The sequence below is a fragment of the Rutilus rutilus genome (assembly GCF_951802725.1).
Source record: "Rutilus rutilus genome assembly, chromosome: 24".
NCBI classification, from domain to species: Eukaryota; Metazoa; Chordata; class Actinopteri; order Cypriniformes; family Leuciscidae; genus Rutilus; species Rutilus rutilus.
The window spans coordinates 6,594,519-6,611,244 of NC_140228.1; the positions used below are offsets into that span (position 1 = coordinate 6,594,519).

Sequence of the window (16,726 nt, forward strand, 5' to 3'; positions counted from 1 at the left end):
TAAATATAAAGTGTAACTCTATAAATGAAAAAATTCTGATTTCTATATTTTTATAAAAAAAATATTTCCTTAATTTTTCTACTGTGAGCATGCTGAAATAAGGTACAGTTAGTTTTATTATTAATACTCCAAAGTTTTGGGAAAAATAATAAAGATATAGAGTGCGTTGCCAAAATCCCTCTTCAAAATCAAAGCGATGCAAATATAAAACTATTAATGAAAAATTAAATATAAAAATATATTTTTATTAGGACCATGACTAAAAAAAAACAAACATATACTGGGGAAAACAATGCTAAAAAAATGCAAAAAATTCCAAAATCGCTCTTGAAAACAAAAAGAAATGTGTTTTAATATCAGAGCGACGTTTGGTAACGTTACACAGGCTGCTGTGTCCTTCTGACTCCAAAATTGTCTTTCTACTCATAATTCCATGTAAAATGCATTAAGGTGGGACTCACATTAGTGGCAGCTGTCCATAATCAGCAGGGACATGTCTATTGGCTAACTTGACCCATGTCAGTAGACAAAACAAACAGAGACACACACACACACACACCATTAAAAAAAAAAAAGAAAAAAGATTTCTAAAGCCTAGGACTTGCCGAGCGAGGTCACTGGAGATTTTCCAGACAAACGCAATCCGGAGGGGTGGTGGATGGTGTGTGTGTGTGTGTGGTGAAGGGGTGGTGTGTGTGTGTGTGTGTGTGTGGTGAAGGGGTGGTGGATGGTGTGGTTAAAGGGGGGGGGGAGAATAAAAAAGGACAGGCTTAGAATCTCATTTTACCAGACCGCACACAATCTGGGCTCCCACTGAACTATCTCTGCCTGACCGCTTTCTATTTATCCCTTATCAGTGTTTACCAACCGCTACTTCTCTTTCATTCATACTGTGCGGCAGTTCTCTTACTATCAGTCAACAGCTGACACCATGGAACAGCCTCAAAGGCATAGGAAAGGATCAAAACTGAACCAAAGCTGTTTAAACAATACAACAGAGGAAATAAATTCATAAATCCTAATTCTTCCCAACCCACAAGGGTGCAGGCAGATCCTTTATAGTTAGGCCAACAAACACACCCGCAGCCAATGAGGTAACACTGCTATCAAGGTAGATGCTGAAATATATTCAGAGGGAAAAAAAGTGTCAAAAAAGGCCCATGTAATTTTAATTACACAACATGGCACACTGCCTTTTCCTGCTTTACTTTTTTACTTACTTCTATTTTTGCCTGAGTACAAATTGATCTTCATGCTGGATTTTTTTTTTCTTTTTTTTTTTTCAGTTCGCACAATCACATTCGGTTATCTGTCATATGAAAGATATCTGCCTACAGATTCAAAGAAACATTTGATGCATCGCTTAAATCTCTCACAAACGCTTAAGCCAATCAGATGGAGAGGATTCAGTGGCTTTTGTTTTCATTTGGACATTTTCAGTTAATTGCGAATATAATTCTGGAGTCATCGCATCAAACGGTCGGTGCTAAAAATCAAACGTTGCTCTATTGTGTGTAATCTTCCTGCCATGCTCCTGATTTCACTTGCATTTCTCCAACACACACACACACACACACACACACACACACACACACACACAGCGCTCTGTTTTCCTGGACTACTGTTCAAAAGTTAAGTAATTAATTACATTCAGTCTATCACCAGCTGCTCCACAGCAGATGGAACATTTTTAAAACCTTGTTGAATTAAACCCACAAAATTCATTTGCCTGGATTAACCAAGTGAAGTTTGTGCATGGATGGCTTTGTGCAAGGGGTTCAGAAAAAAATAAATAAACAGGTAACAAGATGTTACACGGGTACACAATTACCATGTGAACGTTTTGGTGTCGTATCTCTTGATTTATTGGGCTAAAATGGCATTGCAAATGGCAGCGTGTTGATGTTTAGCATTACGAAGCTGAACCGAAGTGTTAATTTGAGTTGTACTGGGAGTTTTACTCGTGTTTTCTAACAGCTGAGTGGGCGTAAACGAGCAGGTCAGAAGGTCATGAAGGTTAAAGCCGAACCCAGATGACCTTCAACAAAGCCGAGGCCGGTTTGTGAGGAAGAGAGAGTCTGTTCAGCACCAGTTTGGTGAGCAGCACCATGGACAGTTCCCTGCTCTCTCACACGACTGGATGAAACTGTTGCGCTCCTGTAATGAGCCTGACAGTAGAAGATAAGACATCATTCAGCTTGCTTAAGCGACACAATTCTGTTGACTTTGCTTTACGAATAGTTAAATAATAAAAGGTGATGCACGTAATCTGATTTATTAGAGATTTCGGCTTTAAACAAACAAAACTACTGTACTTTTTAGTTAAACGTTCTGTTAGATTAACAAAATACTGGCATTTTCACTCAAATATTATTTTATGAAGATTGTCTTTGCATAGTACAGTACAAAACAGCATACAATTCAATGTAATAACCACAGCGTGGTAATATGATGATTCATTTGTTAAAATTACGTTGACTAATTTTAGATAACAAAACATTCACTAAACTGGGTGTTTTAAGTAGTAAATATTTTTGGCCTGAGAAAAAGTTCTTGTATTGAAAGCGTTCATCGACAGCAATGAAAAATATCAATAGAAAATTAACCTGTTGACATGGCAAATTTCAATTTAGAAAATTCAGCTCGCATGTGAAGTTAAAGTGTACTGCTTTATAAAATGCCATTGCAACATAAACACTATTCATTTCTAAGAATGAAAATGTCCTTCATGCACACATCCAGTTTTAGCTCATCTAAAAGTTTCAAACGTAAACCCTCAGACAGAGTCTGCTTTCCAGGTGGCAACTGCTAAAAAACCAAACCGAAACCAAAATGCCGTACAACCTAAAGACAGCAGGATAGAAGGCAGTGTTAACGCAGCCCGAAGCCTGAAAGTTTGAGATGAAAGACAGGAAGGGCTGTGTGTGCTCAGCTGCTGTACCGAAAGCCCAAGCTTTGTGCTAACACACAATGCTAACACGTCTAAGACTCGCTTTAAACCCTCCGGCACACGCACAGCGACTTTCATTTAGGTAGACAACATCTACTGTTATCTGTGTGATTAAAAATAGGTCATTCTTCTTCAAATACACAGTTTGAGCTGTCTAATCTGCCCTTGCGCCCTCTGAATCCTAGAGCGAACAGAAGTCGCTTTCAGCGAACAATAAAGCTAATCTCAAAAAAGTAAAAAATAAATAAAAAATACAATAAAAGCTAAGAAAAAGAAATCAGAATTTCACTTCTTTTTTTTATAAAAAAATAAAAAACATATCTTTTCTAAAATAAAAGATTAAGTGAATGTTACAATTCTAAATTCTAATCCCCATTCAAAACTTTTCTTTTGTACTAAGCTGTCAACAGCAACACATCCTGTCAGTTCAAAGACAAACAGCTCGATTTGATACCCAAACACCGACCACAGACGGCTACAGCTACTGTCACATCAAAAAAAAAAAAAAAAAGAAGAAGCGTAGCACCAACCTACTTGACTGCTGCTGAAAGTTAGCTGCGGATTGTGTGGTCCCTGCTCGGCTGATGCTCTAGCGCTGGAGCCGGTAGCTTTTGAAAGGTAGTCCCCAGGAATATGACACACTATGTCTGTGACAGCCCCGAGATAAGCACCTGCGTTCTGCTCTCTTTCTACGTCACACCTCCCTATTCACAAGCTCTCAATATGATGCACATTTGCACATCAACAGCAACCCCTCCACTACCACACACACACACACACACACACACACACTTCACTCCACTCCCACATCCGCAAAACATAAAAACCGGCGCACAGAGGGGAGGAACAGACAGTTTTTTTTCCTCTCCACATGCACACACTGATTTATCCTGCTCTTCCTAACATGTGCATGCAGGTGCGTGTTTGCGTTGAATTGCGTCCCTTAAAAAGCTAAACTTTCACGTATATATTGTTGTGATGGGGGTTTGGGCATATGTCCTTCCAAACACACCCCCCCTTTACCCCATCCCACTCCACCCACAATCTCTCCTCCCCCCATATCAGTTACCATGCAAATGAGATGGAATGTCAGCCTTCGGTAGCAGATGGTCAGAGATGATAACAATGGCTCAACAGACCAGTTCCAATGTCTGCCACTTTATTGCTACGGAAACAACAAGCAGAAGTATATGTAATGAGAGGTCGGCCTGGTGGATGTTTTTTCCTTATTTGCACTCCATGCCCTTTCTGAAATGAGTCTTACCCCGGTTTTATGCTATTATGTATTGCACGAGTGCTGCCGGGTCATTCTGTGAAACGGATGAGGTGATTTTTAACCGTCATTTTGTGAGATTGGGAATTATTAATCAGATAAATGATGCGTTTTAGTGTTAATAAATTGCCGTGTTAAAGTCGGCATGAAACGTAGGTTATTATTGTGACATATTTGGCTTCTCAAACAAGAAAAATTTTGGGAAGGGACTTGATTTTGTTCATCGGGAACTGATTGGTTCATTGGGATGGTTGTGGTTTGCTATTGGTCGATCTCATGTGAGTGACAGGTTGCCCCGCCCTCGCGCCAGTAAACACATCATCAGAGAAGAAAGGAGATGGTTCTGCAAGAAGGAGTGGAAGTTATTTTGACTAAATGAATCTAATGCTGAACAATTTGCTAGAGATACCAAATCTAAGCCTAGACCAACCATAAAGCCTTAACCCTTAAACCTCAAAACCAAAATTATAATAGGAAAATAAACTATAAAACTGTGTTTTAGTATAATCCAAATTGTACAATCTCATATAATTTCAGCAAGTCTTAATTATGAGTTATCATATAAGTGGATATTTTGACAAATTGAAAAATGATGAATAGTTCACTATTATTACTATAAAAAATATTAGTAACATGGTTGAAAATGTAGGATTAGTGGATAGAGATTATATGAAAGGGGTGCCTTTTCCAGGCTTTAAATAAATAAATATATATATATATATATATGTATTGTTTAAAGTTTATATAACATAAAAAAATGTGTTTACTCTTTTTCTTAATAATGATGTGTTAATACGTTGCATTATACATAATTATGCTTTTAAAGAAAAAAAGGCAGTTTTACCATTGAATTTGACCTTAAAAGACATTTAATGCTGATATTTCTCAAACTTTTCAATTATCAAATTTATTATAATCCTATATAGACCTTACGTAGCCCCGCCCCTTTTCAGTGTTCTGTCTTACGGTTTGTATTTTCACAGCATGAAGGTAAGATCTTACGGATTTATGAAAGAACCGCTTGTTTTAAAACCTTCTCGGTCAACTAACATCTGTTATGACATCCACAATTCTCATGATAACTGTAAATCCACTAATTACTCCAGCTAATTACTCTTCAACAGCGATGCCATAGAAATATAGAGAGCTACTGCAAAATCAGAAGTTCAAACACAAAATTCTAAAGATCTTGTTTCTCTGGTGCATATGGTCTATGAAACAAATTGTCCCCTTCTGACAAATATAACAACAAAAGTTAAAATGTTAAAATATATTTTATAATCAATAGTGCTATCAAATCGATTAATTGTGATTAATCGTATCTAACAAAAGTTTGTGTTTATATAATATATGTATGTGTGTGTGTGTGTGCGCATATATGTATATATATAAACGCGCGCACACACACACACACACACATATACGTACATACAGTATATATAATAATGTATATATACACACACACATTTATAGAAACACAAACTTTTATGTTAGACGCAATTAATCGCGATTAATCGATCTGACAGCACTAATAATCAATTGTTTAAATAATACATTATATGTATGTACATTATACATTAAAAGTTACTTGATTTTGACTGATACATTTAATGCATTTTAAAGCTTTACCCAAAAAGCATCAGCTATCCTAAAATGGGCTATATCACACAGAGACACAAATGTCACTCGTTTTGTAGAGTGACCCGGGCCCATGGGTTTGATGTTGTTTGGTGACTTAGAGAAGCAGGACTAGTAATTACTGGAGTGATGAGGTGTAATTTCTCCCTGTAGACTATCACTTTTGAGAAAGGTTGGGTAAGGGGGGCCGTCTGGAGGACACCGCATATACAGGGTGTGACAATAAAAAACCCAGCGGCAATGATGTCACGGCACTCCTTCAGCCCGCTGACTTTTGTAAATACACACACGCGTGCAAATGTACACCCATCGGCGAGAGCAAACAGCGAGTGAGCCTTTAACAAATAGAGTCCGGATTACAATGACAAAGAGCGCCACACTTCTGGAGGGCGAGGAGAGGGTTTGAGGGGGGGGACGCCCATGGCCAAGTCCTCAAAATGAGTGAGGGGCCCACAAGATGCTCCCATCTGACGTGTCTCCGCATGTGTGCGTGCGCGCGTATATTCTTGCCAAGACCCTTTCAACCCCCTCCTTCCTCCTCGGGTTCAGAGAAAGCTCATATCTGTTTTGTTCTTCTCTCAAGAGGATAAGGCGCAAGCACAATGTCCGGCGAGTTTTTCATCAGCCGAGCGTGAATTTTGAGGAACAGAGACAGAAGGGCAAGTCATTACAAAAGGTTTGGCGGTTGATCTTGTTGTAGATTTCATTTGAAAGTCTAATTCCGCAACTGCTTTCGGGGAGGTTTGTCACTTCTATATGTGTGAGGGGACAGATTGCGTGGCCGTCGGACGCACTTACAACATTGAACTACATGTTTCTTTCTTCCGTAATCTCCCGCAACACGAGTGAAGAGTTGTCGCTACAAGCGTCTTACTTAATGGAAAACCTGTCTCGGGTGTTCTCGAAGATCCAAAGACCGGGCAATCTGATTTCCAGTGCATTCGGTCAAGACGTCGCTGATCTCTCGTAATGTGCCGAGACAGCTGGCGAAAGAAAAAGAACATGACACATAAATAAGTTTTAAAAGGGATCAGCTTTGTTACAACAGTCTTGATGAATCAAAACATCAGTGGACACGAAACAAAGAAAATCCTTGCACTTGAATATTCTGTTGCTGAAAGTATGATATTTAATGGTGCACATACTCTTCCATCGAGGGCGTGCGGTCCAGAGCATCAGGAAGTGAATAAAAGTGCATTCTGGGTGTTTGATTTGGGGTTTCATAAAAAAAACATGCCACAATAGGTGTATATTAGAGGGAAAATTAGAGCTAAAGTGGGCGAAATGAAATGACATGTCACACAAAGGTCTGCGTTTTTTTTAAAGTACACTGCATGTTTGGAGAAAATGTTTGATTGCGTTTATGAAAGTATCACACTGGGTCACACATAATGTCTAAAAGCTTTTTGCATTAGTCCGCCAATTATGTAAGCAAAGTTAAATGCATCTGGAACCTGTTGTTTATGTGCCTTAGTCAATCCTACACGCGCTATGTCGAATAACTCTATACTTTTGATAGAAATGCTTACTGTGCCACATTTACTGCCGTATTCGGAAGATTGTTCCAATTACAGCGCTCTAATCCAGTGAGCTCAAAAAAGATCCGACATATTTCGCTGGCCTATTAGCACCTAATAGTTCACGAAAACTGAGAATTATGTTGTTTACTCACCCTCATGTTGTTCAAAAACAGTATGACTTTCTTTCTTGCGTGGAACACAAAAGGAGATTCGCACTTCTCTGTTCCATACAGCGGAAGCATATAGTGGCCAAGGGCTGTCAAAAGGACTCTAAAAAGAACAAAATTGCACCATAAACACAGTATTTATGATGCGTGCACTGTATTTCACATCACTTTAAGTCATCTTCACTTATTTTTTACATCCACTATAGCTGAAAAATGTAATTGATGCTTCAGCATATTCATAATTAACGTTCTGTGACTGACTACAAGACTTGTGAGAACCGATGTCATCATTTATGTCAAACCTGGTTTGATGCACAAATGTAAGAGCACTAAATGGAGCGATTTTTAGATTTTCAGCGGATATATTTGTACATTTTTAAAGATTTGAAACATAGACCTGGGATTTTTTGGGAAAGCTGGGCTCATATATATTGCCTGAGAAAAAGCTTGATATTATGAAGACATGATTAAAAAAGGCTATTATATAGGTACTGTACTGAAGCCAAACTAATTATTAAAATATTATCTAGAAAATATTGACTTTGAATTTTAGTAAGATTTATTTTTTTACTTTTATTCAGCAAGGATGCATTAAATTGATCAAAAGTTACAGTAAAGAGATTTATAAGGTTACAATAGATTTCTATTTGAAATACATTTTTATTAAAGAATTCTGAAAAAAAATTTATCACAGTTTACAAAATTTATAATAATCAGGAGCTTTGCATCACAGAAATAAATTACATTTTAAAATATATTCATTTTAAATTGTAATAATATTTCACAATATTACAGTTTTTACTGAATTTTTTATCAAATAAATGCAGCCTTGGTGAGCAGAGGCAGAGGTCAACCCCAAGCTTTTGAACGGTAGTGTAAGTGTATATTTTTTCTAGCCACTATTATATAATGTTAGATGTATAAACCTGAAGAAAAATGTAATATTTGTATAGCATTTGTCACAAAATGCAGGTTTAAAGCCCCAAAAAGGTCCCTGAGGGTCCCTGGACCCCGGTTTGAAAACCCCTGATCTACAGCCCAGGGTTTATGGACTCATTTACTAATTTTATGATGCTTTTTTTCTCATTTTGGTACCTCGACAGCTCCAGCCCCCATCCATTTTGATTGCATGAGCAGCATGAACATTCTTCCAAATTTGTCCTTTTGAGTTCTACACAAGAAATAAAGTTGAAACAACACGAGCGAGAGTAAATGAGACCATTTTCATTTCGGGTGAACTATAAAGGCCTAAAAAGAAATGTATCACACACACAGCGCCATTGTCATGACAAACTCTGCTTTGCTCAGGTGCAGCAAATTGTCTTAACAAGGCGCATAATAAGTGGAATGGAGTCCATCTGTGTCCACTGATAGTGTGTCAAATGGTTTAAAAACACCTGTGAGAGAGACTCACCTGTCCATGCCTGCTTTCTCAATCAAAGCAAGAGCGTCCTGAGCAAATGCTAATTATAGGATGCCAACCAATACCTGGAGAACAGCTTGATCAGATTAAAATAATTTGTAGATCATTGGATTTGTATGAAAATGTCAGTGACACTGACTCCTGCGTTTTGGATTCGAGGTTCGCTTCTTGGAATCTATAAGGTTTAGAAACTATAGGACTCACAAGTGCAACAACCTAAAGTCCTCCAGGGATGTATGCGGTGTGTTGCTGTGGAGCTGGTTAACAAGGTGGTCTCCAGCATCGCCTGAAGTGATTATCTATGCCTTCCTAACTAGGTGCCTCCATGGACCTGTGGGCAGAATAGCAGATGTGCACTCATATTTGGGTAACAGAAATCCAAATTCAGTCTAGATGCAATGCAGGAACACTCCATTGTGTCACACATCTGCCCAAAATAACCAATATCACTGAAAAATCAAGGAATAGTTCACCCAAAAATTGAAATGGTCATTATTTACTCACCCTCATGTTGTTCCAAACATGGATGACTTACCGTCTTCTGTGGAACACAAAATAATTTTTTTACCAATAATATATATATATATATATATATATATATATATATATAGAGAGAGAGTTATTGGAAGGAAAGATTATCAGTAAATAGCAACATAAACTTCAGTCTGTTTCTCACACAAAGGCTTACGAACACTTGTAATAAAGCCATGAACCAAAAATGTTCATTTTTGGATAAACTAATCCAGTCATAGAGATACTAACTTGATCATAATTCAGGATCGTGATCAGTAGCTCTGATACAAAAGCCTAGTGGGATGCATCCCAACAGAAATAGAACCTCATAAGGGTTTGATTTGCAAGATTATACTGTAAAAATTACGTGCACCACTCAAATAACGCTCCTCGTGTGGATTGCATTGAACTGATTGCATGAACTGATTCCAACACTGACATGTGACGTTAGCATGCTGCTAACTCTCTCTCCTCTCCACCTATAGCTGGTGCGTGTGAGCGCACTGGCGCCGTTGTACTGTGGCTGCCGTCGCATCATCCAAGTGGACGCTGCACACTGGTGGTGGTTGAGAGATCCCCTGACTGGATTGTAAAGCGTTTTGGGTGTACAGTAGTACATATGAAAGCGCTATATAAATGCCTCATTCATTCATAACACAGCCTGACACTCAAATCAACAGAAACCTGAAATCTAAAGTTAACATTTATAATACAAACTGATATGAAACTAATAGGTCAGAAAGATTATTATAGTATCCAGTCTCTCTATGAACAAAGAATTTAGCTTGACCCGTCTCATGTACTTTAAACTGGTTGTGAACTGTGGAATACGGTGTATATTGAATAGGTTGAAATACTCGTTTGTGCCTGCATTGATAAATAAGGATACTTTTTATGTGTATCCTTTCTGTGTTTGTCTTGTGGGTTGCACTTTATTTTGATGGTCCACTTTAGACATTCTACTAACTACAGTACAAGTAACTTTGCAACTACATGTACTCAGAGTATTAGTAGACTAAGTAAAAGACTTTAGTTACACTTTATTTTAAGGTGTCATTGTTACAGTGTAATTATATATTTAAGTACTGAGTAATATTAATTAGCAAAATGTACTTACTATAGGGTTAGGGTAGGATTAGGATTTGGTTGAGGGTTAGTTGCATGTAATTATGCGTAATTTACTGTTATTACTATGGTAAGTACATGTAACATATGTAACAAAGACACTGTTACCCAGACTTTTAGTAGACTGTTCATTTAGGGTTCGGTGTTAAAGTTTAGGAATAAGTTGCAAAGTCAGATTTCTTCTGGGGAACATCAAAATCAAGTGTTATCAGATATTAAGCACCTAATACTCTAATGACTGCTAGTTAAATAGTTGCAAAGTTACTTATAGTTAGTAGAATCTCTAAAGTGGACCATCGAAATAAAGTGATACCCAATTGTGTTTATACCCGTTTTGCATGAGTAACAGGTGATGTAGAAATGTAGACCACACCAAATTTCCCCATTGGGAAATTCATAATGTACTTTGGCTACAATTATTTATGAAAAGATAAACATTACAAAGTTAAAATGCGAGATTCTTGTTAGATCTGAAATTTTTGACTTTTTTGGATTATACTTTCTAAAGGTGAAAATGAACAGATAAGAATGTGATTACAATTGTTCATTAGATCATATAATGCATTATAAGGTGCATTGTGAGGCATAATTAATGCATTACAAAAAATTATTTAAAGGCTTCAAGTAATGTAATGCAACTTTCTACTCAACATCTGCACATTTTCACTTTATACACTGTATAATTCATATTTCTCTCACCTTGTCCACCATCTTGGGTTAATTTTTTCACTTGAGTTTGTTGCAATGCATTGTGGAATTGCCTTCTCCCTGAACTAAAACGAGATGTTTTAGAAGGCAGCATTGTTTAGCTCCCGTCTAGGTAGTTTGGAATAGAGCCAGACAAAGTAGAAAAAGGTAAGTTTCTGCAAATGTTATCACGTGATCTATATCAATATGCATGATCTAACAATACAATTTCCCTATAGCAACCTTCCGCACCTCTTTAAAAACAATAAATAAAAACACAAGAGGAAGCGAGCACAGTGGACGTCAAGGATTACCGAATGTAAATGAGTATACTTTGATGTTGACTGTGTGGGATGGGATAAGATTTTCTTTACTGTGGGATTTACTGATTCCTCAACTTTGCAATAGCAGAGGTTAATCTGTCTTAGACATATTGTACAGCATTTTACATGCGCAATATATCCGTGATATTAAAAACTCTTCTAACAAACTGTGTCTTTCTATCACGTCGAGATTGGTCTTTAATACTGGAGCGCTACAATGGCGTGTTGAGCCCGCGCTATTCAGTGGCATACTTGAGAGTCCAAATAACCCTCTTATTAATGTGGATGACAATGTTTTGATTGCATCCAATATGGCACACTGAATCAGCATGCAAATGCCCTTTGAGCAAAACAAAGACATTGATTATGAGGTAAGTTTCTTCGGCACAAGTAGCCCGCTTGGTGTGATTAATCGGCCTGTGCCATTGATTTCCCTTTGTTTAGATCTTTGCTAACTTTTCAGGAGATACAATTATAATTTGTTCGCTAACAATAAATCCAATCTAGCGTGCTCAAAGCAAACCTTAATAAGGTCTTCCATGTTATTTGTCCTTTCAATAGCCAACTGAATACATCTGAAGAGAGCAGGGGAAAAACAGGTCGGTCTCCTGACAGTGTTGATTTGTTTGTTTGAAATGCGCTTCGACAGTATTTCCAAACAGAATGGAGCCTAATACAGGAGAACTAGGCTGAAAAGATGAACGCCGAGGTGACTGGAGATGTTTGAATCATAATGGCACAAGTTCAGATCCCAAGCCAAAGTACAGGTATATATTTCACCTATTTGGTTAGGCTCGGCTTTGTCACGCTTTTGCGGTAACGCAACAAAAGCATCAGATACATCAGAGTTCAGGCAATACAATGTACTATTAGCATTTGCAAGTCAAATGCACGTGTTCCATCAAAGTACTCCATCAAAGAGCATTTGCGACGTTTCTCAGATTTAGTACTTTGAAAACTCACCCCCACCCCAGATACGGAGTCTCTCTGACTTCTCGCATCATCTCTCCAAGACACTGATAATACGATTTCAGTGTTTCTTTTTTTTTTTTCTTTTTTTTTTTTTGCTGTTGAGAAACAAACTGGATTATGAAGAGATCACTACATAAACAGCTTTCTAAAAGGAGCCAGCTATTTTAAAAGAGGCTGAAGGAATGCAAAGAGGGATTTAAATTTTAATTTGAATTTATTCCAGCAAGTGAAAGGTTCTTTTGAGAGGGGATTTCGGCAAAGATGATGGTATTTAAAAGTGATAAACAAGCATCTAAACCTCCAGTAAAATGCAGACATTTCTTCTTCTTTCGAACACAGAGGCGAAATAGGGCTTGCTATGGTCACAGCTGTCAACCCACAACAACACGAAATGTAAACTGAAACATCTTGCACAGATAAGCATTGCAAGCGCGCAGCCTTCAACTGGAAAGTTTCTATGCCGAATGCTGAGCATTACAGGAGGGAATGTGTGGTTCATGTCAGGGTTATTATCGGTACCTGAAACTAAAAATTAAACTACTAAAAACATTTTTGTTGATTGAAAAAAAAAATATATATATATATAAATATTATATGTTGTAGAAATGCTGCCTTAATGGCAAATAAGTTGAAGTGCTAAAATTACAAGCTAGAAATAATAAAAAAAACCTAAAAAAAAAAAAAAAGTGACAAAAGTAAAAAAAAAAAAAAAAAGCTTATAATATATTCAATATATATATATATAACAATACATAAAAATACTAAAATAACACTGGTTAATGTGTGCCGGACAGCCCACTTTGAGCAAAAACGTGCTCAAAAGGTTGTGGATTGTGTATCAAAATCTGAAATTCAGTTTGAAAAATTAAAAAAGACATCAACATGCATTTTAAATGCATTATTAATCAACTTTCTCTTTCACAGTGACTGGTCATATTGGCAGAAATCAGCAATCCCGAGCACAGAGACCCATGAAAACATTGTATCTACTATAAGCACCTCTCTGGCTTTTCGCACACTGGTCACAAGCAGCATAAATCGTGAGTTTAGTGCGTATGTGACATACATAGAACACATACCACACAAACAAAGAGTTACATCATGCTGTTGCATGGTTAATCCGATCACGGCCAGTCTTTATGCCTTTGCTATCTTCAGCAAATGCCGCCAAAAGTGGCAAGTAAACCATTTAACAAGAGTCTAAGAGAATGATTACAGAACCAGGACCGGATACGATTTCACACTGCTGGATTGCTCAATCGCATCTCCCAAACAGGCTTAAAACTGGAGAAACACTATAGGGCATCACTTTTTTCCAGTTTTGCAAATATTCTATTCTAAAGGATGCCGGGAAAGTAACTTTTGAGTTGGCGAACTGGATTGTGCACGCTTTGAAGAGCATATCACAACAATATGGTATAGCCGACAAGTAAAACAAGCTGAAGAGAAGCCTAATATAAACAAGTAATCATTAGGTTAGAGAGGGTGCCATTTTGTGATGAGTGGTTCTCAACTGGTTTTGCTTCACAAACCAGATTTGATATTGGACGAGGCTAAACAACATGCTAATTATTACAAGGTAATATGTGTAATTTTTCTTAGATGCAAAAAATATTTTCTTCTATTATAGCTACAAATGTTGTAATTCATAGGTGAAGTTTCCTCAAAAAGCAACATTGTTAGAGCATCCCAACACAGCAACGATGGCTCTGTGACTTTGGGGCGGGACTATCTTTTTTTCACCAACCAATGGCAGACGGGACGAGTGTTAATCTGTTTAGAAACAATCATTATTTGTGAAATTTTGTTAGCCAATGCTAGTGGCACAGAAATGTCATACTTCATCTTTAAAATGTCATATGAATAATAAAATGAACAATTGTGTAAAACATAAAACTAATGCAAAAAAACACTAGGCAAACTTTTGTATTTATATTATGTGCATGTTAACTAGCTGCTTATTAGCATGCATGCTACTAGAATTTAGGCTAGTACTTATAAAGCACATATTAATGCCTCATTTTGGATGACCATATACATCCCTTAATCATACCCAATGTATACTATATACTGTGCTATCCACACACATTTTTATATAAAAATATTTTAAATGCAATATATTTGATAGTATATATGAACTTCAAAAAAATAAAGTCCATGTATGCTCCAGTTTATTAAATTCTCAGGAATTATCTTTTCCTGACAGAACAAGGTTTGTCTGGTCTCAGTTCACTTTTTGCCATCCATTCCTGGATTTAGCCAGGCAACTCTCCTGAAAGCACAGAACAATTGGTAATGCAGGGTGATGGCAATGACTGGAGCATTGTCTCAGGGGACAGCCAGTTTCAATAGGCTCGGAAAGGCAATCCAAAAGGTGCAGATGACAATGGCTTTGTTGCTATTTATGCAGAGCAGATAGCCGGGCATTGAATCAGGCCTCCCCAGAGCCACGAGAAAGACCTCTGAGAAACGTACAAAACAGGTGATAGGAGGGACATATGCTGCGGTGGATCCAGCCACTTCCGAACGGAAGCAGAGGCAAAGAAAGTTTGACGACAAAGTGCAAAAGAGAAAAATTAAAAGGCATGGATGATATTCAGGACTTATTTCTTAAGTCATCTTTCTGAACTTTTCCTCAGAAACACCAGTAGCCCTTAATGGAATTTTTATTTAAAATAAGTTATTGTCCTTTCTTTCTTTCTTTCTTTCTTTCTTTCTTTCTTTCTTTCTTTCTTTCTTTCTTTCTATCCGTCCGTCTATCTATGCTACTATACTGCAATAAGAACAAAAACATAACAAAACAAAAACATAATAGACTGAAATGTAATCTATCTATCTATCTATCTATCTATCTGTCTGTCTGTCTGTCTGTCTGTCTTTCTACCTATCTGTCTATCCATCCATCCATCGTTCTATCTATGCTACTATACTGCAATAAGGTAAACAAAACAAAAACAATAGACTGAAATGTAAACTATCTATCTATCCATCCATCCACCTATCCACCTATCCATCCATCCATCCATCCATCCATCCATCCATCCATCCATCCATCGTTCTATTATGCTACTATACTGCAATAAGGTAAACAAAACAAAAACAATAGACTGAAATGTAAACTATCTATCTATCCATCCATCCACCTATCCATCCATCCATCCATCCATCCATCCATCCATCCATCCATCCATCCATCCATCCATCGTTCTATAATGCTACTATACTGCAATAAGGTAAACAAAACAAAAACAATAGACTGAAATGTAAACTATCTATCTATCCATCCATCCACCTATCCATCCATCCATCCATCCATCCATCCATCCATCCATCGTTCTATTATGCTACTGTACTGCAATAAGGTAAACAAAACAAAAACAATACTGAAATGTAATCTATCTATCTATCTATCTATCTATCTATCTATCTATCTATCTATCTATCTATCTATCTATCTATCTATCTATCTATCTATCTATCTATCTAACCATCCAACCTTCCATCCATCGGTCTATCTGTCTGTCTGTCTATCTATCTATAAGGTAAACAAAACAAAAACATGATAGCATTGATAAAAATCGAAGTTACTTATTATTTGTATAATCTACTCAACATTTTGATTCATTCAGAGGTGAGAAACACGTTCCTTTTAAAGCGTGTCTAGCCTGAAACAAAGAGGTGATGTGTGACAAAAAGCAGAAATAAAACAAAAAAAATAGTTTCTGTATTTTAGCTATCAGACATAGACAAAAATACCTGGTATTGTTCATTAAAAAAAGTTTGATGTTTAGTTCTATTCCAACTCTTAGTCACTTTTAATATTAAAGGTTATTTTTATAACCTCTTCAACAGAGAGAAGCTAAGCCTCATCCAAAGATCCAAGATTTGTTCAAGATTAAAACTAAATGCTTCCAACAAATAAATCACTGGCATGTACAATACGTTTTTTTTTTTTTTTTTTTATGACTTACAAGTAAAAGATTACTCATGCATCACAACTACACACATTTTTCCATGTGTAATGGCAAGGTTTATGCACTGATGTGATCAGTAAACACGCACACTCTCATTGTTAGCTTTAGCAAATGATAAACTATTGACACTTGCCAACGTTGACACGCCGCTAGCCGACGTC

General features: G+C 37.0%; 1 protein-coding gene across 6 annotated transcripts in view; it reads right to left on the reverse strand.

The window, feature by feature from the left end:
- st18 (ST18 C2H2C-type zinc finger transcription factor) overlaps positions 1–16,726 on the reverse strand; it is a 61,730-nt gene that overhangs the window by 42,953 nt on the left and 2,051 nt on the right. The window contains exons 2-6 of one of the 6 annotated variants that reach the window (XM_084399584.1): positions 11,309–11,425; positions 9,476–9,512; positions 8,644–9,302; positions 7,534–7,651; positions 6,736–6,844 (exon numbers count right to left, since the gene is read on the reverse strand). In XM_084399584.1, the coding sequence (XP_084255710.1) occupies positions 6,736–6,844; positions 7,534–7,623 (199 nt within the window). In that variant the 5' untranslated portion in view covers positions 7,624–7,651; positions 8,644–9,302; positions 9,476–9,512; positions 11,309–11,425. Of the gene's footprint in view, positions 1–3,480; positions 3,734–4,019; positions 4,092–6,659; positions 6,845–7,533; positions 7,652–8,643; positions 9,303–9,475; positions 9,513–11,308; positions 11,426–16,726 lie in introns of those variants that run through there. The other 5 variants (XM_084399589.1, XM_084399586.1, XM_084399588.1 and 2 more) reach the window with 5 other exon arrangements.